The 22,553-nt window shown below is 42.3% G+C and overlaps 1 protein-coding gene across 6 annotated transcripts in view; it reads left to right on the top strand.

Annotated features, from left to right (window-relative positions):
* The first annotated feature begins 7,309 nt into the window (after positions 1–7,309).
* triob (trio Rho guanine nucleotide exchange factor b) overlaps positions 7,310–22,553 on the top strand; it is a 112,907-nt gene continuing 97,663 nt past the window's right edge. For all 6 annotated transcript variants that reach the window (XM_035163154.2, XM_035163153.2, XM_035163151.2 and 3 more), the window contains exons 1-2: positions 7,310–7,632; positions 19,721–19,774. In XM_035163154.2, the coding sequence (XP_035019045.1) occupies positions 7,563–7,632; positions 19,721–19,774 (124 nt within the window). In that variant the 5' untranslated portion in view covers positions 7,310–7,562. The remainder of the gene's footprint in view (positions 7,633–19,720; positions 19,775–22,553) is intronic.

The following is a 22,553-nucleotide window of genomic DNA, read 5'->3' as shown; positions in this document are numbered from 1 at the left end:
TGTTGTCAGTGGCTAGCCTAACTTGTTTGTGGTCTCCAAGGTAACGAGGCGCAGTTTGCTAAAGGGCCATAACGGGACAGCTGACATGGAGCCACTCACTCTACTCTGGGTTTGGTTGTGTTCAAGTGGGATAAGTGAAAGTTTAACTGGTAATAAAACCACATGACAATATGAGGATTCATTACACAGACAGTCATATTATTTAACCAAGTAAGAACTGTGTGGGGGTAGATAATGATTAATTAGCTAATGTCTGGACTAACCTAAAATCAGGCTAAATGTTACACTCTCACTACTTCCTCAACAAGCCTCTAAAAGGTTATAACAATTTTTGGTTTAATGAATCTTTAGGGTCAAACCTGCATCTCACTGGGTGGATCTGCTCCTGTAGTTTGTCTTAATCCTCCTGGGAAAAAAAACTTATCTCGTTCCGTTGTAATGGTTTCCATGGTAACGAGGCACACCCAGGAAAAGGGTCACCTGTGTGGATGAAGAACTTTGGACTAACTTATTCTGTGGCCTCGGATGGAAGAATGAACTGAAGATATTTGCTAAATTTCTTAAATGCAACCCATGAACTTTTATTATTCACTGGTGTATTTATTTACTTTATCTATTTTGTTCTTGCTCTAATCTTGTTCTTATGTTGTCCTTAATATTGTGTCAACATCAGCATACTCTTTGAAATGTTGCAACATGCCTCAAAGGTTTGTACTTGTTGTCACTGTTTACAATAAAGTTTTAAAAACTGGGTTAGGGTTAGATTGGGATTGACTGGGATAAATCGAGGACCCTTCCTGAAGGATCGCCTACTGCAGCACACGGAAAGTGAACTCATGTGACGTTATGTTAGTGCCAATCGGATTGATTTACTTAGTGATTAACAATAAGGCAAGACAAGTTGTTTTTTAAGCACAGCAACGTAATTCAAAGTGCTTTACATTATATGTTCAAGGCATCATGGGAAAAATGTAAAAGGATTAAAATAATGCAAAAAAATCATTAAATTGAAAAGTGTTGGTTTGAAAAATGAATTAGCAAACAAAAAGTATAAGAAACACAAGGGTAAAGATTAAATAGCAACATTAAATGACAAGAATACCACAGGAATCAATATAAGCAGCAGAAAACACAGGACGAGCCGTCAACAATGTTCCCACATTTGTTATGAAAGCAACCACCCTCTTGAAAACCAGTTGGTGCAACTCAAGGGGTTTTATCCCATTTGAATAAATACATTAAATAAACAACCAGCACAGAAACCAGCACATTATCAACATTTAACAGCAGCAGGTAACAGCAGCAGCTTCATATTTTACAGTAGCATCATTTCAAACTTGAATTATGAGCCTGAATTGGAGAGGTTAGCAACTGTCAACTTTAACAGCATTAAAGGCAGAGTCAAAAAGACAACAGCCAATCAGATGTCTCCTGTGGAAGGTGTCCAATCAGATTGGTCCTGTTGTCCCAGCCCCAGTGGAATTATGATGGAATTACTCTGTCAATCAAAATCAGCTTCAAAGTCAAATCTTAGCATCTGGTTGCTATGGTGATGAAAACACCAACTGATGAAGGAAGTTTTCACAATCATTTATTTTAGTAAATACTTTTTGTTTTACTCTAACTCATGAAGATATTTTCATGACTACATTTGATTTACATTTAAAATAATAATAATATTTTATGAATAATGTTATTTAATACTATTTAAATTCTATGTTTAAAACTCTTTAAAACACTTGAAGTTGCCTTTTTCTGTGTGTGTAAAATAATCCTTTTTAGTCCTTGGTACCACAATTTGCCAGTTAACCCCTCACATAGTGTTTGGGTCAAATATGACCCTTTGTGACATTTGACAGCAGTAAAAATACCCTAAATGTCATTTTTTTGCCTGACATTTGATGACTTTTCCTATAGTCACACCATATACACAAAAATGAAAATATTTTTAAATAGTATACTTTCTTACAGGTAGCGGGACAATAAAAATATGTAATTGCCTAGTGGTGTGTGAAACCATGACACACGCACAGATTTTCCTGAAACCACTGCCACAGATTTCTCTCCTGACACCTGCAGCTGTTTCCAGTTGTTTGTCAGATTGAAGTCCATCCAGAAAGATGAGCAGTTTGATTCTATTACCTCTTGTCATTCCATCGTAGTGATTGTAGCTCCACTTATCCATTTGTTTCAAAAGGGTTGCACCAAATCTTTGTATCATTAGTAAAAAGCGAAAAACATAAAATTTACATTGTTAGAATCGATTCTTCATTTTTGCCATGGACTTTTGTGAGAAGCACTATGTAACCTTGTATAGATAAGTGCGATACAAATAAAGTTAGTATTATTATAATTGTTATAAAAGATGCTGTGAAATCTTCAAGATTTTCAAAACAGATAGTTGCCTAATGTCGTGTTCTTACATTTATCATCAGCAAACAGTTAAAATAAATATGCAAACTAACTGATGACGAGGTCATTTATTGTTATTATTATTGTATTATTGTCATAATTAATATATAAATAAAACCAATTGTAAAAAATGTAAGAAACATTGTTTGTCTTGTGTTGCTGTGTTGTGTTGTTGTGAACAGTAGCACACTAAACCATTCACACTGATGTGTTTAACTCCAACACTGTGTTAATTGATCAGAGCCGCGAATCCTGTATCTATATTCAGAAAGACATACACAGGTAGATGTTACCTTACTTGTTATATTTATTTACAAAATTAAACATATTTACAATATTTACATCATTATAATATTTTGGACAAACTTTTATCTACACATCCCTCTCTTCTTTGTACAATGATTGTCTGCTGGTTCAGGAGTTTGTCTTTGTTCTAGACCTTCACTGTCCCCAGCTGCTGCTCCTCTCTCCTCCACATCCTCTCAACAAACTTCAGCTCGTTCTCTCTCTCACTGAGCTTTTTAAAGATTGAGTCTGCTGCAGCTTCACCTCCAGCCTCCTCTGTCCGACCTTCAGCAGGTTGACCTGCTCCTTCAGAGCTTGGTTCTCCTTGTCCACCTCCTTCTCTCTACTCCAGCTCGTCTCTGCCTCCACCTCTCTGCAGCTCAGTCTCTCAGATCGAGTCTGCTGCAGCTTCACCTCGAGCGTCTCTGCCCGACTCTTCTTCAGCTCCATTTCTTTAGCCGTGAGCACGGCCAGGCAGTCAATGTAAGTGTTGGTTTGAGCTCTTTTTCCCTTAGTAGCACTCACGATGAGCTGGTTCTTGTTTAGCAGCTCATCTTCAAGCCTCCTCTGTCCGACCTTCAGCAGGTTGACCTGGTCCTTTAGAGCCTGGTTCTCCCTCTCCACCTCCACCTCTCTGCTCCAGCTCGTCTCCACCTCCACCTCTCTGCTCCAGCTCGTCTCGGGCTGAGGTGGCTCCTGGTGCAGACTTGCCTCCAGTCTCCCACACTTGGCCTGACACTCAGTGAGCTCGACCAGGCAGTCCATGTAGGCTCTGAAGCGAATACATCGTTTCCTGGTCTCTTTTTTCACGAGGCCATCCTTTTCTGTCAGCTTCTCCTGCAGCTGCTCCACCTGCTCCTTCAGAGACGAGGTTCCATCTTTGAGAGCCTTAATCTCACCCACCTCTGTCAGACTCTTCTTCAGCTCCTGTTCTTTGGCGGTGAGTAAGGCCAGGCAGTCAATGTAAGCGTTGGTATGAGCTCTCCTTTTTTTGGTTTCACTCATGATGAGCTGGTTTTTGGTCATGAGCTCATCCTCCAGCCTACTCTGTCCAACCTTCAGCAGGTCGACCTCCTCCTTCAGAACCTGGTTCTCCTTCTCCACCTCTCTGCTCCAGCTCTTCTCGGGCTGAGGTGGCTCCTGGTGCAGACTTGCCTCCAGTCTCCCACACTTGGCCTGACACTCAGTGAGCTCGAACAGGCAGTCCATGTAGGCTCTGAAGCGATTACGTCGTTTCCTGGTCTCTTTTTTCACGAGACCATCTTTTTCTCTCAGCTGCTCCTGCAGCTGCTCCACCTGCTCCTTCAGAGACGAGGTTCCATCTTTGAGAGCCTTTATCTCATCCATGGCTCGGATGAGTTCGGCTTTGAGGCTCGTCACAGTGTCTTGTTGTTGCATATTTCACAACGGAGACAAGAACTCTTTTCGTGATTAAGCACGGAAGAAACTCGAGTTCAAAGAGTTGATTCACAGTTTCCTCTCGTCTGTTCGGTTGGTTGTTGACTTCTTGTCGAATAGTAGTTGTCGAGGATTTGTTCTCGCAAGAATATTCAAGAATATTCTGCTCTCGTCTGGATCTTGGTGCCAAAAAACGGTTGTCTGCAGGTGACAACATGAAATAGTGTTTAAGATTTAGGTGAAATTGATCTATTGACAGACATTCAATATAAAATAATTGGCACAGAGAGAGAGCAGCAAAGATAAGCAGCAACAAACACAAGACGAGCCGTCAACAATGTTCCCACATTTGTTATAAAAGAAACCACCCTCTTGAAAACCAGTTGGTGCAGCTCAAGGGGTTTTATCCCATTTGAATAAATACATTTAATAAACAACCAGCACAGAAACCAGCACATTATCAACATTTAACAGCAGCAGGTAACAGCAGCAGCTTCATATTTTACAGTAGCATCATTTCAAACTTGAATTATGAGCCTGAATTGTAGAGGTTAGCATGCTGGATAAATACAGAGTTCAAGAGAGGGAGACATGACTTACCTCACACAAGGTCAGAGTGCAATAAGAAACTTTCTTCAACTTTAACAGCATTAAAGGCAAAAAGACAACAGCCAATCAGAGGTCTCCTGTGGAAGTTGTCCAATCAGATTTGTCCTGTTGTCCCAGCCCCAGTGGAATTATGATGGAATGAGAAATGTTGCTCCTTTGTTTGTGACTTTATTGGCTTTGATATTGTGAGTTCTAAATGTGACATCTAAGGATCAAAGGACTGTTTGAAGTGATTTGAATGATCTGAATTTCAATTGAACAGTATTACTTATATATACAGTATATATATACATATTATGAATATAAATATAATAATAATGCCCCTTGAGACTTTTTGGTTTGTCTGGTCATGATACACCTGTGTATCGATTTTTGTGAAGATCGGTCAATGTGAACTCAGGGGCTGCGTTCCAGGGAGCGCTGTTGAGCCATTTTCCCACGCACATTTAAAATTACTCCAGAATATGTAAATTTTCACCAATTTTCTGCAAACTTTGGTAAGAAGTTGAGCATGTTAAAGCCCTCAAAAAGCCAATTAATTTGCCTGAAAAAAAAAACAAAAAATAATCCTTACAATTTCAATAGGGCCTCCCACTGTCTCCTACTGTTCGGTGCTCGGGCCCTAATAACAGTGCAGAGTAAGAAATTTATAAATTATAATCGATTATTTGTTTTACAAATCCTCCTGAGACATGAGTCCTTAAAGATATGTTCTTGTGGTGATAGTAGGCAGATTTTCGGAATTGTCTTATTGTGGCTGTTAAAATTCAGGTAAAATCCAGGCGGCACCAAAACTCCTGGCTTGGAGAAAAATGATGTTCATTTGAAACATTTTTAATATTAGTTATTATGTGATTGAAACCTGCTTAGCTTTAATATATTTTTTGGTCACTTGAGGAACCATCTTTAAAAAAGTTTTAAACACAACACTGACGTATAGTCTATAGTTTATAGGTTTATTTACAGAACGTGGCTGACACACATCTATTGCAGATTACGATCATATCCACTTGAAGTCGTGTTTGTAGCCACTTGACAAATTTAAGTCCAAGATTCAGTCTCCTTTTCAATCCATTTAAACTCCTAAGGTAAATATGTGACTCCTCACCCGCTGAATGCTTATGTTCATCAACTGGTTTTTTTTTCTATTTTATTTTGCTCTGCTGCTGCTGAAACTGGAAGACTGAATCAAAAGTAAAGCTCCTCGCTGTAAAACCAAGCAGGTAAAAAACAAATGGACATTCTCCAGTTGTTGAGGAGTTGAGAGGAGCTGCCGAGTTGAGGGATACTGCATACATGTAGTAATTTGATCACCATACTACCATCACCATTGATTACCATGATAAAAGCAACGTTCATAGCACCAGTATACAAATTATAGACACAATTGAATAAAGGTATGATCTTTATGTTGTCTCTTGCCAACAAATATATACTTTCATTACCTTCTTCTTTTTAAAAAAAAATCTAAAATGTTAATTCTGCTGACTTTCAGCTTTAATGTCCAGAAATACCTTTTGACTCTCAGTTTCTATGACGATGTAGATTCTCAATGGAAATGTGTTCTATATGACCAGCAGCCTATTTCTGCACAAACGTTGACTATATCAGTGTCCCCCCTGCATATTCTATGTAAGTGATCAGACTTGTTGCAAATCAATATTCTGTTTGTCAACAATTGATTAATCAACCAATCGGTTCAGAAACAAAAGGTTATTGTTATTATGTGTTTACCCGAGGGCCTCCTAGATCCGGCCATGCTTACAGACTATTGATTCAGGCCTGTGTCAGTGGAACAAACACAGCAGATGATAGTGGAGCCTGACATTCTTCACAACGGACGAGTTGCACGGCCCTCCCAGAAGCAGTTCGCACAGACAACCTCTAGGTGGCGGCAGTTTACCGTCACGGGTTAAAAACCACTGAACTGCGGCTGTCGAGGGAGAAGTGGGTTAGATTTGTGGGGCAAATGACCTCATGGTGGAGCATCATCTTCATCGCCAGGAGAGGAAGAGAGACGGAAGCAGTCCCTCTCCATCAGTGTCATTTCCCCCAGGTATTAAAACCCCAATCTGTCATCGCTGGAGGATTGATGGGCCGCATTTCCCTCATCAGGTAAAATTATTCAACCCACTGACCCCACGCCCGTGTTCAAACTGCGTGTGGAGGAAACAGCCACGGTGATAACGTTAAACACGAGCAGGGCTTTGCTGCACACAGGGGGTAAGGCTATCCCAGATGTTGCGTGACGTTATGGCATCTCCCATAACATCTGGAGCCATTAATCCAGAGGAGTGTCTCCCACGCAGCCCACATCAGCACCGCAGCGAGGGACTCTGAAGGTGCGTGCGTGTGCGTGTGTGTGTGTGTGTGTGTGTGTGGGGGGGGGGTTGGTCGCTGCAGCTGTGCCGTGGCGCACATTTAAAAATTGGGTGGCGCACAATGCACCAAAACCCCCTCGAAACGGAATCCCAGGATATCCCACCCCCCATCCACCTCCCCGAGACGGAATAGCCCTCCCTCCCCTCCTCTTTTTTTTTTTTACCTCCGCCTTCTCTCACTATCCCCCTCTTCTATCTCCTCCTCCTCCTCCTCCTCCCTCACGTCCCAACTCGGGAGCGCCGCCGATCGGTCGCCTGGATTTTCCCCCCTCGTCTCGGCCAAAATGGAGGAGGAGGTCTCTCGCTGCTTGATGAAGGGAGCCGAGATTGCCTGACCGGATCTGCTTCAATGAAAGGCGTCGGGATCCGAATTAGCAGCGATCGCCACGAGCAGGGAGCCCATTGAGGATTTCTATCAAGCTACCTTTTCTTTTTTTTTTTCTCTCTCTCTCCCTTCCGCGCACGCCACCCGCAGCCATGAGCGCAGGAGAGGGGCTGGATGAGGCTGCGAAGGACGCGGCAGACATAGCGGCGTTTTTCAAATCCGGTAAGTCGGGAAAGGGGCGAGTCTGGCTCGGGGAGAGCTACGGCAGAGGTGTCGCTGTGATCACGGGTGGCGGTGGTGGTGGTGGTCTGTCACACTGTGGACAAAAGCCCCACAGACGGGTGTCACTGGGAGGGGTGGGGGGAGATGTGTAGCCCACTGCGCTGCTGGACGTGCGTGGAGAGACGCGCACACCTTGTATTTATTTACCCCATTTCAGTCCACTGACCCTGACACTCCGCAGCCCCTGATGACAACACCTCTAATTGTTAAAGGCACTGACCCCATTTTGGGGTTGGACCACGCTGGCTACAAGGTGTGTACATTGGTTTCAGCTCCGCCGTGGTGGCTGTGCGTAACAGCTCAGTCCGTCACGAACCCCTTGGATCACGTGGACCGTACAATTTGATCGATTTTTGCCTGCAGACACAGATCGAACACGAGCCTGGGATCACTCTGAGACCCAGGTCTCCCAGATCTCATTGCACGAACAGAGCCTATAGGCCACTGACGCACATATGGCCATTAGGTTGCACTCAGCACGCACTGGGCCTGTCTAATAATATGATGGCATCATCATAAGGAAAAAGGATGGGCCTGCATCCAAAACGTAAACACCCTCTATATGTCCCAGGGGGCTTCACTGCAGGGGGGCCTGATATCAGCCTATATGATAATAACACTCAAGTCCTGCACCTTGTTCTGACAGAGCTTGTGAGATTTGAGGTAGTAGGAGTGATTCTAGATTATGTCACAATGCCTGCAATTCTTTACCAGATACAGTCTCACACTGTTTTGTAATATTAAGATGTCCATCCCATTCCAACAGGATGTTATTTCTCCCCTGAGGTAATTGTATCATAAGATGTATTCAAGATGTGCTTTATTTTGACTTTTTAAAACCTTTAGCGTATAACAGGAAAGTTTTGGAGCTGTATGTGCTTGAACATTATGTTAGAGATTAGTTATTGTTTTCATTCTCTAGCCAAGCCCCTCCTGGATGTCAACACACAGCCAATCCAGCGATTTTGTGAAATACAGCTTTGACCCAATCCGACACAGGCATTAAGGAGGGCAGGGTTTTAAAATTTAAAAGGAATATCGGCCCAGCGTCGGGGAATGATGTCGCCACCATTAGAGCAGGACCACCTCTGACACACAGCAGAAGAAGCAGCAGCTGTCTTTCTCTCTCTCAGCTGTTTCTCCCTGTGACACCTGGTGCCAGGGGGTCTGCTGGTCACCATATGAGCAGGGACACACATACACCCACTCGGCACCGTGCACAAATCAAGGCACTAGTGCATGTTAATCGATAAATGCAGCAGACATGCACAAACACACACAATTTGTGTCTATAAACAACAATTTTTTTTGTCTAAGAATTGCCTCTACCAGTCAGACGGTTAGGAATGTTGTCAAAAAGGATTGTATTCAAATGCTACAGTCTCTCCTATGGTTGGTTGGACGCCTGCCAGTGTATTTTCCTATAGCCGTGTTGTATCAGGCTGGAAAGTTGGCTCACCGGGGAAGTTGGACTGCTTGGATGTTTATGTAGCAGCAAACACAGTTCATACAGTATTCATGATGGAGACAGAAATAGGTTACGCTCTCAGGAAACTTTTATAAGACATTATTATGGAGAGAGAAAAAACAGATTTTGTGGGAGAAAAGTGCTAATAGCTGCGCGATTGGTGCCGAATAGCTGAATGTCTCCAGCTGAGATAAGAGCTGGTGGTTTAAAACATTGTTAGTCATCTTGTTTAATTAAAGTTTTGTCTTTGTGCCGCTGCAGTGGGTTCACAAAACCTGACGTGTTGGAAAGATGAACAGAATACAAGATACTTAATGTAGGGTAATGGGTTCATTCATTCTTCGCACTTGCTGTGCTTGTAATTGGATTTCATTCAGCAGGCTTGGATATTGTTTCCTCTCGTGTTCATCATTCAGTTCATTTGGATATTGTTGATCTCATTCAGTTGATCAATCACACTTCTCACCATCAGGTTTTCCTTATTACTCTTCATCTCTCCGTTCTCAACAGTTCATTCATTTCATCCACCGTTAATCAGCTGTTTTCCTGTGTTTTAACAATCAGTCACATAGTATACTCTTGTGCAATCTGTCCTTATAGAAGATATGTCAGGGGTTCATTTGTCTGTACTTCTCACAGACTCACATACTCCTGTATCCCAATGTATCTTATAGGTTTTACTGTGCAGGACCAGTAGTAGTGACCACCCTGCTCCCCGTAGCCTCTCCAGCAGGCTCCTTAATTGCAGCCAGCTTGTTGCATGTTGAAATCTTGGCACACAGCTGCTCATCCTGATCCCGAGCACTTTATTTCTGGAGCTCTGTGTGAGTGTGTTTTGTTTTGCTGGGACTCTACTTGCACTTCGGTGCCCTAGTTAGCCAGTGAAGGCTAGAACGTGGCAGAATGTTCCCCTAAACAAGACGGATCCGTGACAGGCTCAGAGGGCGACTCAGTGGAAGACGAGCTCGCTGACTGGTTTGAAGCTACAGAGGTGGCGGCCTGTTTGGGTGATTTCACTGAGGTTTCCATCAAAACATCTACTGTAAGTCCTGTTTTTTCTTTAAGGCCAGGGTTGGCAATCCTGAAAAAGCTAGCAAGAGCAGGCTACACTTTGAAAAGATGCAACCGATACACCCCACCCCCTCCCAAGCTACGCCCCCCCAAAACACACGACCGTGCACTGACAGCAGTGACAACTGCTAGAGGATGACTTTTCTGTGACTCGCTCGCTAACTTCTGGCTATTGTCTCTGCTTCCTCTCCCCAGCTGAAGACTCCGGTCATGTGCAGTGAGAGCACGGGCTGAGTGTGTGCAGCAGGCATGTCGGTTAGTGACAGTGTCAGCCAATCATTTAATTTGGTCTCAATGAAATGATAGGTCATGTTTATTAAAGTCATGCGAGCGCCGATGTCATCAAATATGTAAAAAGGGTTTCGGAAACAACTTACCAACCCTGGCTTTAATTCTGCACCAGTTTTGAATTGCTTCACCTGAATGGATAATATCATCATTGGCCCTTCAAAATACTTGACGTTCCTCTCGGCCTGATTTGATTTTCTCAGTGAGCAGATGGAGCTCCATCTCTGAGTCCCACACTGTGGATCACAGCTCAGCGGCTGAGTCACCCTCCCAGGTTTCTCATGCCTTGATTCAAAATCCAATCCTTAATGTTTGTTCTTTTCTTGCAACGGGTCAAAGCTGAGAAATATTCAGCTGCTTTCTTGAACACTTGCAAAAACTGCTCTCATTCCTCTCCTGCTCAGCTATCCAGGCATACAGTATATATCACCCCAGCTTTGCAAGTGTTTGCAATACAAACCTTTGAAAGCATGGGAGTACAATAGCACTCTTCATAACTAGGCTATATATAGTTGTTTACAACCCGTAGATAAATAGCATAATCAGTTGACTATTAGACCAAAAAACATGTCTCCGGTTCTGTTTTGAATACAGCCGATATAGTAGCCCTTTGTTTCCCATTTTGATTTGCACTTTGATTAAGCATTCTTCAAAGTGAGGCATCACAGCGCAATAAAATATGGCTAATTGCCGACAGCCCACGCAAAGCTTAGCAGCATATCCCCTGTGAACTCCAAATATTGGGTACTTTGTAATCAAAGCAAGCTGCTCATAACTAGAGGGTTGCCTGCTTGTGGAACGGTCAGGAATTGTATTAGGAAGAGTCTGGAGGTTGTGGGGTATATAGTTGTCAAATATCTTCCAGCTGTTGGTGCAGCAGGGAAATTCAATTCAATCTGGAATACTGATGCAGAAGTTATGATGAATTATAATTTATTTTTTCCCATTCTTTTTAAATCAGTAGAACAAAATACCCCCCCCCCTTGCTGCAAACTGACAGTAAGAATGAGTCTTTATATTTCATTTGCTAAAAAAACTAAGCGTGTTCACGTGAAATTTGTGGTTTGTGAACTGTTCAGTGACTTCTCGGGCCTCAGTTTACTCATTAGCACTCATTAGGTAACTTCAGATGGAATCCTCACTGGAGTTTCCCAAACCTTTCGGTAAAACTCAACAAACACAGGCTTCTCTTAGCAACTGAGTGAGGATCTGAAAGTGAAGCTATGTCTTCAAAGCACTGAAGGGTATAAAAACATCAAAGCGCCTCCAGCTTGAAATTTCCACCGTACGAAATTTCATTAGTTAACACAAGGTCTGGAAGACCAAGAGCAACTTCCCATCTACTGGGCAGAAAGGCAAAGCAAAACACCCATATGACCGCACAGGAGGTGTAGGGAGGTTAAGCTGACACATGAATGGTGGTGTATCATTCCACTGTGCAGCATTTCTTGCACAAACAGGGAATATCCTACATCAATAGGTTGTTCGCCTGAGAAAGGATAGCACAGTCCTTGTATAACCTGCATGCATTCCCCCTCTAACTTAAAGTCTATTTGTTTTGGTCATATAAAAATGAAAATTTCTTTTGAAATCACCTCCTCCTTGTCACTCCATACAGCAGTTGTACTGTACTGCCACTGGCAAATACTGTGTTTAAGGCGGTAAAGAAGAATTTATTTCCAGTAGTGTAGCGTTGTCAGCAATGTTGTAATATTTGATGCCAGGGCTATTTAAAGGAAGTAGTTTTTGTGTATTTCTCTGTATGTATTTGCCATACGACAACAATAGCTTACATACAGGGTTAGTAACATACAGCTGTTAAAATACGTAATATAAGTTATGGAGCAAAACTTTATTGGGCCACGAAAACCAGATCAAGAAATTCGGACTTCCCAAAGTGTCTCCTGTATTAGATGCTCACAGGAAAAAGCCTGCAGCTACTGTGCAGGATTCTATCTTTCAGCAAATCTTAATATCCTTAGAAGTTTTGCAAAACAGAGCCGCTGTCTCTGTCTCATTATATCTTCAAATTAGAGCCATTAGCTTCACATGAGCTAAAATCATTTGGTCACCGTTGACACTTGAGTGACGCATTACATCACCACCCACCCCCACCCCCGGTCAAATATATCTGAACGCGATAGAGCCATCGCGGCAAAACAAAAATAACATCTGCACGATGCTATATTTTCTCTTTGATGTATTACGTCCCATTAAAAAGTCTCTTGAGTGACATGTAATGAAGTTACTGGGCCTGAGGAGGAGCATTATTGCATAGAACTGCACTGTGAAACTCAATTGACATAAAAGCAGACGACTAAACTGTATGCTGGAATGAGATTAAAAGTCTGCGTTGAGACGACTTGCAGTTTCCCCAGTCGTAACTGCACTGGTCATAAGACCGTGGTCATCAGTCGTGACACCCGGTGTTTGTGAGGCTCAGGGTTGTTGCAAAGATCAACTCTTCACTGTTTGAAACTGGCTTCAGTTTCTATCCATTACTAATGCAGACAGACTTGCAACTATACATGTAAGAGTGTCTTGGCAGTCTGCAGTGTTAAATAATAGATTTTTTTTTATACCAGGAGAATAATTAATAGGCAGGAGCATGAGTGATTACCTCTACTTTGTCTTTGTAGTTCTCTCGAGAATCATTATGAAAGACTTGTGTCATGGACGGGTTGGAAAACCCCTCTGCTTATTATTTTTTTTATTGAAAAAAATAAGCTTTCTGACATCTAAAAAGACACTAGTAACGTTGCAGTTCTTTATGCATGCTGTATTTAATTGCTCGTCGCTCAGTGCCTCTTGCATCGAGGATAGAAGCGAAACGTCAGCATCACCAATGGCGATGTCAGTATTGACAGCGCAGTGAGCCATTTCCCTCTGTGCCCAAAGTGAACCCAGTGGCCTGTGCCAGTGCAGGCTGTAATGAACGCCGAGCCGCTGAGCAGCGATTCTTCATTTTCTTCCGGCGCAGTCACAGTCGGTGGAAGCATAATGACCCAATGTTATCTTGTGTCTTGCATACTCAAGCAGAAATCTTATGTAATCATTTAGACGAGGACCGGACTCCAGCAGGTGCAAGAGCCGAGGATGTACAGTTAGTGCTGATAAAAAGAGAAAGGGTCAGTGGAAAGTCACAGACAAGGATGTAGTGAGAGAGAGTAGTAAAGACGGAGAGATGCAGAATGATGCATGCAAATATAGGATGGAGGGAAGAGAGTGAGATCCCAGAAAAGGAAAGAAGACACGGCATACTTAGAGCGACAAACAAGCCTTCACTCATCAAATTATAGAGCTGAGGCTTGGGTGGAGCACACCCTGCAAAATGTAGGCTGCTCTGCTTTCCATGAGGCTGAAACCTTATGGTTGCATCCAGGGGCAGCCTAATTGGCAGTTGGTCAGAGTTAGAGACTATAAGCTCAGATTGGCATTGCCTTCACTGCTAAATCACCGGAGCTCGGCCATCTCATTTATTCAACTCAAAGAGGAAATGAGGAGTAGTTTAAAAATATGTAGTATGTAGTTATGGTAAAAGAAAGAGATACAACATAGGTTCATTATAAGGCAGATAAAGTACAAAATAAAGATCTCTCGCATTGCAAAATCGGCATTATCAACCAAGTATTTTTAGGCTCCTTCGAAGAAAAAAACCTGTTATATTATAATGGTCAGTATTTTAGTTCACCAGCAGGATTGTAAGGTCATTGTTTGCATCGATAAACATGTTTTAGTATCAGCATCTTGATCATTGTTTTTTCATCATTTCAAAATATCAGTGACAAAAACTTACTCTGCAAATTCAACAAAAGATGCCCGGATGTCATTGTCATACTCCAACAACTAAGAAAGCCAGGGAGTGGTTTGCCTTCAAAATAATAGTGCGTGCATGCAAAATTTGGCGGCACCAAAATAAACAAAAGAGGGCTCCTACATTCTGTAAAACTTTGTAGCTGTGACCAACGGCACCACATCACAGAAAAGACTTTCTTTTGTAAATAATTGAAACATGCATTTGTTTTCGGTCTCATTCGTGGGCTAAACCATTTTTGCTTCGTAATCAACAGCTTGATGTTCAATTTCACCTGAACTGGCAATTGCTTTCTACCATATAAGGGGGACAAACAAACCTTAATCAATGTAATCATTAATATACTATTTCTTACAGCACGAACTATATGGATTTTTGGGGGCTGATGCTGATACCTATATAAGGGAGTAAAAAATATCAAAAATATATTGGTCGATATATATATATATATTTAAAAAAATATCAATGATTCTTAAGATGTGGTTATCAAACCCCTATGACAAATAAGTGCAATTCAGGCTTGATATTTTAAAGTTTAAAATAAAATAAATTAACCAATAAACACAAATCGATAAAATAGAACTTCAAATATTAAAATAAAGATTTATTTTAGATTTACTTAAGATGTAACCATGAATACACATCTTTTTCTTTTTTTTTTGCATTGTTCATTCTGAAAGTTTTAATTTCTGCAAACATTAATACTGATAAATCGGCTGGGCTCTACTATTTCTAGATTTAAAATATCCATTAGCTGTTATTAAAAACAGATCAGGGGGTTGGTGCATACATGATCAATAAGTGCAAATGATCACATGACCTCTAACAAGTGGAAGCATTTAAAAAAACGAGCAATTCCAGGTCAGCGCACCATGTGAATAAGGTACTTTTCTCCTCCTTTCCTGATTTTCTATGAAAAGCCTACTGTATGCTCCCAACAGGAACCAGATGTTGGGATGCTTGTTATAGCTCGTTCCTCTCTTAGTGCTTATTGAAGGGTTTTATGGAGAAGACAATCAAGAAGGTAGCACAGCGAGGCAATTACCTGTTTTACAGCCTGACCATATTCATCGATCTCATCAGAGCCTCTTGACCTTTCGAGGGAGTTGTAATGCACTTTATGTATGTACACATGTTACCTCCCCCCTTCCATCCTGCCAAATTATTGATTGTAGTAAAATGTCTTGTCCATCTATGCCAGGGGTCACTTTGAAGACGCACAGACACAGATCTGGAATTCTTTTTTTGGGAAATGTGTATATCCCAGTTTGGTTAAAGTCGAATGAAGCTGGTTCTCATTTTCTGAACAGATTAAAGAAATACAGTCTCTGAGATAATTTGTATTCAATAATGTTAAGTGATAAACATAAAACACTAGGATGTTTGGCTCTATAACCTAAAACTACATTGGTTGGTTTGATATGTATATTTCCAGTCATCATGGTTATAATCAGTCGAATATGCCTCCATGTACATGAAAGATATTGGTTGGTAGCCTGGTCGATTATCAGGAATTCCAATAGGTTGGTAATGTGTTTGTCGGATGCTAAGTGTAGCCTGTGGGACAGCTTCATTACCTCACACATGCACATATACACACACGAAGCGCACACATGCACAGAGGTATAAATCAGTGCATCCCACCCACGTTGCCCGGGGCCATGGAAGCAAGGAAGAGGGGGATGGAGGGATGCAGGGCGAATGAGCAAGGGATGAAGACACGGGAGGATTGCGGGTCATAAAAATAGGCTGTGGGCTGGTCCGTGTGTCTCCTACAAATCCCTCATCTGATAAGAGTGAAACTTCTATCAGTCAACTGCAGACTCCCACTTGTTCTATCATTCCTTTCATCACCTCCTCCGCTCCTCTCCCACACGGCCCTCCATCATTACCTCATACCTTGCCTCCGCTCAGGGTTGTCATATATTCATGTAATGATCTCCCAGTAAGCTGCCACAATGCATACCTTCCTTCTCTTCTACCTAGAGATGCTCTCATATAATTTCCTCTTCCTGATACCGACTACGATACCTTTGCTTTGCATATCGACAGATACCGAGTACTGATCTGATATTATACTGTTCCAGTAGATAAGGCAGGGAGCAGCAACTGCCGTCGACCACAGTTATTATTTTCACTTTCATTATGATCATAGGTTTTTAACATGTGGAGACCACCACATAAATACATATTAATTTGATTCCTCCACAATTCCTAATTCCTCCCTCCTCGACCTCTCGCCGCTCTCTTCCTGCTCCCGGAGCAGATGCTTCAGTTCTCCCCGACTTCCCCCAGATCGACAGCTTAAACCAAGGAAGCATCTGGATCTGAGATTTGAAGTCACAAGCCTCCCACAATGCGTCGGACCTCTTTTTTCTTTTTTTCACGAGCAGCGCTTTGAAAAAGCAGCCACAGACTTATGAGGCCATGCCCCCCTCTTGAGTTCTGAGACTTGCTGCTTTTTAAGAGCTTCCCCCTTGAGACGATGGTGCAGTGTGTCAAGTGTCAGGATGCGTGTCTTTTTTTTTCATTCATAAAATTGATTAGCAATCCAGTTTCTGTTCTCGTATAAAGTGCATAACAAGGATCAGACAACTTCATTCTCAGTTGTGCATTAATCAGATATTTTTAGATTTTTTATTTTTTAGGGGACACGTACAATTGTTGGATAACATTGTTGCAGAAACTTTAAATAATTCATATTCTTTCCCCACACTTGCACACGTCCAAATGCATACATGCATATTTAGAAACCAGACTCGTGCGCCTAAGTGTGCTTACTGCACATAATGGCATGTTTTACTATTTTTAGCAGATAAGCTCAGGTCTTATTTCAGCTAGTACAAAAGCAAAAAGTTTGAATAAAGCAGAACATGAACTCAGCATGTGTAAAATCAAAGCACAGCCTGCAGTGTGTGTGTTTGCATACATGTGTGATCTTGTGCGTGCCGCCAACAGTGCTTGTCTTCTGTCAACAGCTGCACGCAGTCTGTCCAAAAGGAACTGCGCCGTCTCTCTTTCTCCCACAAACACACACTCGCTAACATTCCGTCCTGCTTTGAAGACGGCAGCAGGCTCTGATCGCTGTCGCGTGAACAGTGCCAGCCCAGTGCTCCTCTGGCTTAGGAAGGCTAAACTGCCGCTTGGCCTCTCTGGCTTCGGATAAAATAGGTTGAGGATCAAGCGCAACATCCCCATCCTACTGTATTGGCTCGCCGATGTACGTACTTTCAAATTGGTCCCGGTTTCGAAGAAAAGCTGCCGATTTTTGTTGCAATGTTGTAGCTGCGGTAACTGCCTTTTATTGTTTTGGTAAGTGATTCACACACAATTCAAGGGGAAGCATATTGCCGGTGAAATACTGAATGAGTTCAGAGACGAAACAGGCCTTTGCTCTGCCAAGGAGGCTACGTTTTTTTTCCGGATTTGTTTGTTTCTTTGTTTGTACCGATTTCCCAAGAAGTTATGAAAGGGTGGGCATAACCCAAGGAACAATGCATTTTGGTAAAAAAATTTGGATCAGGAATTTGTTTCAACATTTCTGTTGATTTCTCAGAGAATAATTCATGGATCTTGATTTGAAAAAAAGGGTACTGATGTTTCTGAGTTTGTGCAATTTGGTTCAGATCCAGATCGAATGAATTTGAATGTTGTTTCATTAGCGAACTGTTGGACCTTATTTGTTTTTCATCCAGCAGGATTATGCAAAAGCTACTGAACCGATTTCCATAAAAATTTTGTGGAGGATTGTGACATACCCTGAGGAAAAACCTATTAAATGTTGGTGCCGATCTGAATTATTTGCTGTTTCCAGTCATTATTTTTCTCTTCCTTTGACGTGGCGGGATAGGGCATGGCGAAGATATGCACCCTTGAAAGGCCCTTCTATTTTTTCTTCTGTCCCAGGTTTTAACCCCCTTCTGACTCATCCTCCCTTTATTGGCATTCTGGTCTTTTCCACCATCCTCATGTCGACTGAAGCTGCAGAAACAATTGTCAGGTTTTTATCTGAGAGAAATCTGAGTCATTTATCCTCCAAACACAGATGGATTTTAGATGAGGAGGTTTCTGGTCTCTTTTCAGTCTCCTCACAGCTTGATCCTGATCATGGTTACAAGTGAAAGCTCTGCCACTTATCTTGAACCGGCGGTTTCTTTCTTTCTCCCTATTTGGTAGAAGATTACTTCTCCCTTTTCTCCTTCACTAACTCCCTCCTGTCCATATGACCACGTTGCCACCTAATGCCTGCCTGGTAGCATATGCTGACCATGATTTCCCCCTGGACAGCATCTAGTCCCTGTGCACCGAGCAACATTCACTATTGTAAAACATGTGCCTGCTTTCACATTCTAAGATTAAAACGGCCTCTGGAAACAAGACATGTAAAGGATCTGAAATTCTCAAAGAGGATAATCACTCCCCACTACTGGACCAAACACCTTATCCACACTACACCATATAAAATGAAGCATACAGGGTGTGAACAGGTGCTTACTGTAATCCTCGCTAGGCAGGAGCATATGCCAGGCTGTTCTTTTTCGAGAGGCAGCCAGGAGAAGTCAGAGCGAAGAAGAGCTAAGCTGCCCCTGTCCCTTTACCCCCCCGTCTCTCCTCTCTGTTATCTCATGCCACTTTATAGTGTCCCACTGACGAGTGACCCAGAAAGACAGTTTGTCAAATACACGATGCATGTCAGTCCAAATAAAGAACTAAGTACCGTCGGCATGGAACACTTCCCACGTCAGGTCTTTTACTTGAAGGGAGAAAAAACGAAATTCAGTGATTTTACTTCATGCCCATAATGAATTTCAATCCTGAAATCAATCAATCCCGATGACGTCACTGATTCCAGCACTGCTGTTAGGGCCAGTGTTGTCTCCACTCCCGTGTAACAAGCTTCGGATAGCAAGCGGCAGACACACAGCTTTTTCACAAGTCTGCCTGAATACTCAACATTTCTTCTTTCCTTGAAGATAAGTCCCAAGGCATTAAAAGAGACATACATCTACTGTAGTCTGCATCTTTAAATGATTCATTGACTTTAGCAGCCGGTGCACTGAGAGTCATGCATGAGCCTGTTCATGTGTGTGTGTGGGAGGGAATGTGTTTGTGAGTGTTGGAGCATATGGGAAAGAAGGGAGGGAGAAATAGCACACGTGAATCTATAGTGTATCTGAGATCTACACAACCGTAATCTCAGGGAGGGACCATCCAGAGACCAGGATCAAAGAGCTGCTCCACAGCAGCTCGCCCACTCTCTCATTTGTCCCTCGCAGTCACAAAGCTCTGATTTCGGACACTAAAACAGGGCGAGGGTCGAAGTATCGTTCGAGCGGGTCACTCTTTGTTTCCTCTCTCTAAAGTTTTATCTCTCTGCTTCTTTTTAGATTGCTCTCTTCCAAAATGTGATTCCAAGCTGGATGGCCCAGGTCCAACCTCAGGTAAGAGGACACATGATTTGTTCATTGCCCAGTATCTGATCTGGCTGTCTTACCAGGCACGTCAGTCACTGCACTTGATCTAATATGCGCAACATCAAACAGAAAGTGGGAAACCAATGATGCTTGTGTTTTGGGAAGCTTCAGAGCTCCATGAACTGTGTCTTTGTAATGGCAAGACGGAAACCTATGGAGCAGACACAAAACACTCGCTTGGATACAATACTGTGTTTGTGTGTAACTGATATACTTTGCCCGTGTGTATGTGTGAGGATACAGAGCTGAAACATCGAGAACACCGTGTACCATGCCCACTTTAAGTAAAATGTTATGTTCCATCAAAGCTCAACTGTGTTGAATTCCATTAGACTCACGCTCCCCTGTGGCAGAGGAGACCTATGACCTTGTGGGTTCACGTCCTGAATACCCGAAGGACATGCATACTAAAAATACACCGAGTCACTCTCCAGGGCGACTTGTTTTGGGGCACAAGTGGGGCTGTAAAGTGGCCCATATTAGGTTATGCAAATAGATTAAACCCAAATGAATGTGGGCCTGGTTCTCTGGCCATAAATTATTAGGTTAATCTCTCTTGGACCCAAAATGCATTGAAAGTGTCTGGAGCGTTTCCATAAAAAAGATTGATTTACATTGAAAGGATTGGTTTAATCTTTGCCTGATAAGCTGGCACACGCAAGCAGAAAGTGCACATGAGTTGTCAGTTGTGAGTTGACACATAACATTTTTTAAAAAGATTTTCTCATGTGAGCTTGGGTGTTGAAAGAGGACACGAGACACCTGCAGCAAATTATTGTGACTTCTTGACAAACATCAGCCGACTGCGTTCCATGTAGCTCTGTGAGCACCCCCTGTGTTTGACACAGTTTTGACCTGATGTTTTCCAATTGGGTCGTCCAGGGATGAACCTTTTTCAATTTACAACCAGGCCTATTAATACCATGTGCCAGAATCTGAGTGGGTGTTAATGGGAAATGATTTTAGCATGTGCCAGCCAAATCGTGTGCACCGGCCTTTTGCCCCAAAAGCCAGTGAACCTTATCCCTGAGGCTGAAACTCAAAAAATAAAGAGATGCTGCACTGGCGTCTTTCTGTATTTTCTTTGTAATAAGGCAGAACCTCACGAGCTCGAGGGGTAATCAGGTTGTACCGGCCATTTAAGGCTGAATGTTCGTTGTTCATTTTTATTTACTCTGAAACAAAATTAACTTGCTGTTGAATTAAGTGTCGATTTAGCAAATTGCCTGAGGCTTTAATGTTGCACTGTAACGTGAAAATTGCAGGTGTGCAAAGTAAACACTAATGCATCTTTCAGTGGCTTATTAGCTGATCTGGCACATTATAAGCAGGGAGTGTACTGCTGGACACAACAGACCATTTGCTATTTGTCCTCATTAGAGTCTGAATGAAGGACGTGTGTTTGTGTGTTTGTGTGCGTGCGTGCGTGCGTGCGTGCGTGTACCTGCGTTGGTGGATGAATGCCTACTTGCAGCAAGGCTGACCAAACATTCAAATATACAAACATGTTTTATGACTATTTTCTTCCCTAAGTGGAGAAGAGTTAATTTGTAGTATCATAAGTATTTATTAGTATTCAATATTTGTATTGTATGCATTTCTTTTCCTTTTTCCTGTAACAACTACACATGTTCATGCACATTGTCATGATTGTTTTCTCTTTCCTCCTTGCGATGGGCTGGATTTAGATTCTTTATGGCTTCCTTTCAAAGGACTTGACGTAACCTCAACTGGATGTTTCCTGTTTTTTAATCTGAGCTCGGCTTTGGTTTTTCAATGTGTTTTGAGAGAGATTTGTCTTTTCGGAGATTTACACTTGTTTTGCTCAGAGAGACGATCTTTTCTATGTGGGTTATAAGTTATAAGCAATGATGTAGGACATGGTATCCGGATATAGAAAACAATGGAGGAAGTGAGCTGTAGAACACCAGAGAGTTGGTTTCCGCTCACCGAGTCATCAAATCAGATTAATCATTAACTAACCGAGAAAGCACCTTCATTACCTCAACAAAGAGGATTTGTGTTTTCATTGCCGATTGTTTGTGTGTCTCTCTGCAGGAATACTGAAAAACAACTGAAGCGATTTCCATCAAATTTAGTGGAAGGATGTGGCACAACCCATTCAATTTAGGCTACCAGAGGATTCAGATAAATGGTCAGATTCAGGACTGTTTTTCAATTTTCTTTAACATGGCGAGATAGGATGTTATCTTGGCAGAGGTATGCGATCTCCTGGTGCCCATTTTGTTGTTTCTACGGTTACTTGCAGTCAAATATAGGCTGAGCAATGTTTTAGCATCAAATCTTTGTCCAAAACCAAACCTGCGACGGACGATACTAGCTGCTCAGATTTAAGACTATAAATCAAACCACTGCTGATAAAAAAGCAGCTAGGCTTGATGTCCAGCCTTTTGCATTCACTGATGTATAGATATGGCTGAGAATATGTAGGAGAAGCGTGGGACCATCCGTGGGTCCAAACTAATGATGTAGGTGTCATGAAGAAAATAATTCATGCACTAGCATCGGTACCTTGTAGGTCGTACTTCATTGGTCAGGGATGTCTCTGCATCTCAAGTCTCAGCCCGGCCCCAACTTTAACCTCTCTGTCAGCACTCATCTGTTCTGCTCGTGTCACACAGTGCCACACAGGGGCCGAGACAGGTCCTGCATCTAAACACAGGCAAATTCATTTTAGTCTCACACACACACACACACACACACACACACATTTATGTAGTCATAC

The sequence above is a fragment of the Hippoglossus stenolepis genome, chromosome 8 (genome assembly GCF_022539355.2).
Source record: "Hippoglossus stenolepis isolate QCI-W04-F060 chromosome 8, HSTE1.2, whole genome shotgun sequence".
NCBI classification, from domain to species: Eukaryota; Metazoa; Chordata; class Actinopteri; order Pleuronectiformes; family Pleuronectidae; genus Hippoglossus; species Hippoglossus stenolepis.
This window is presented reverse-complemented; position numbering and strand designations above follow the sequence as displayed.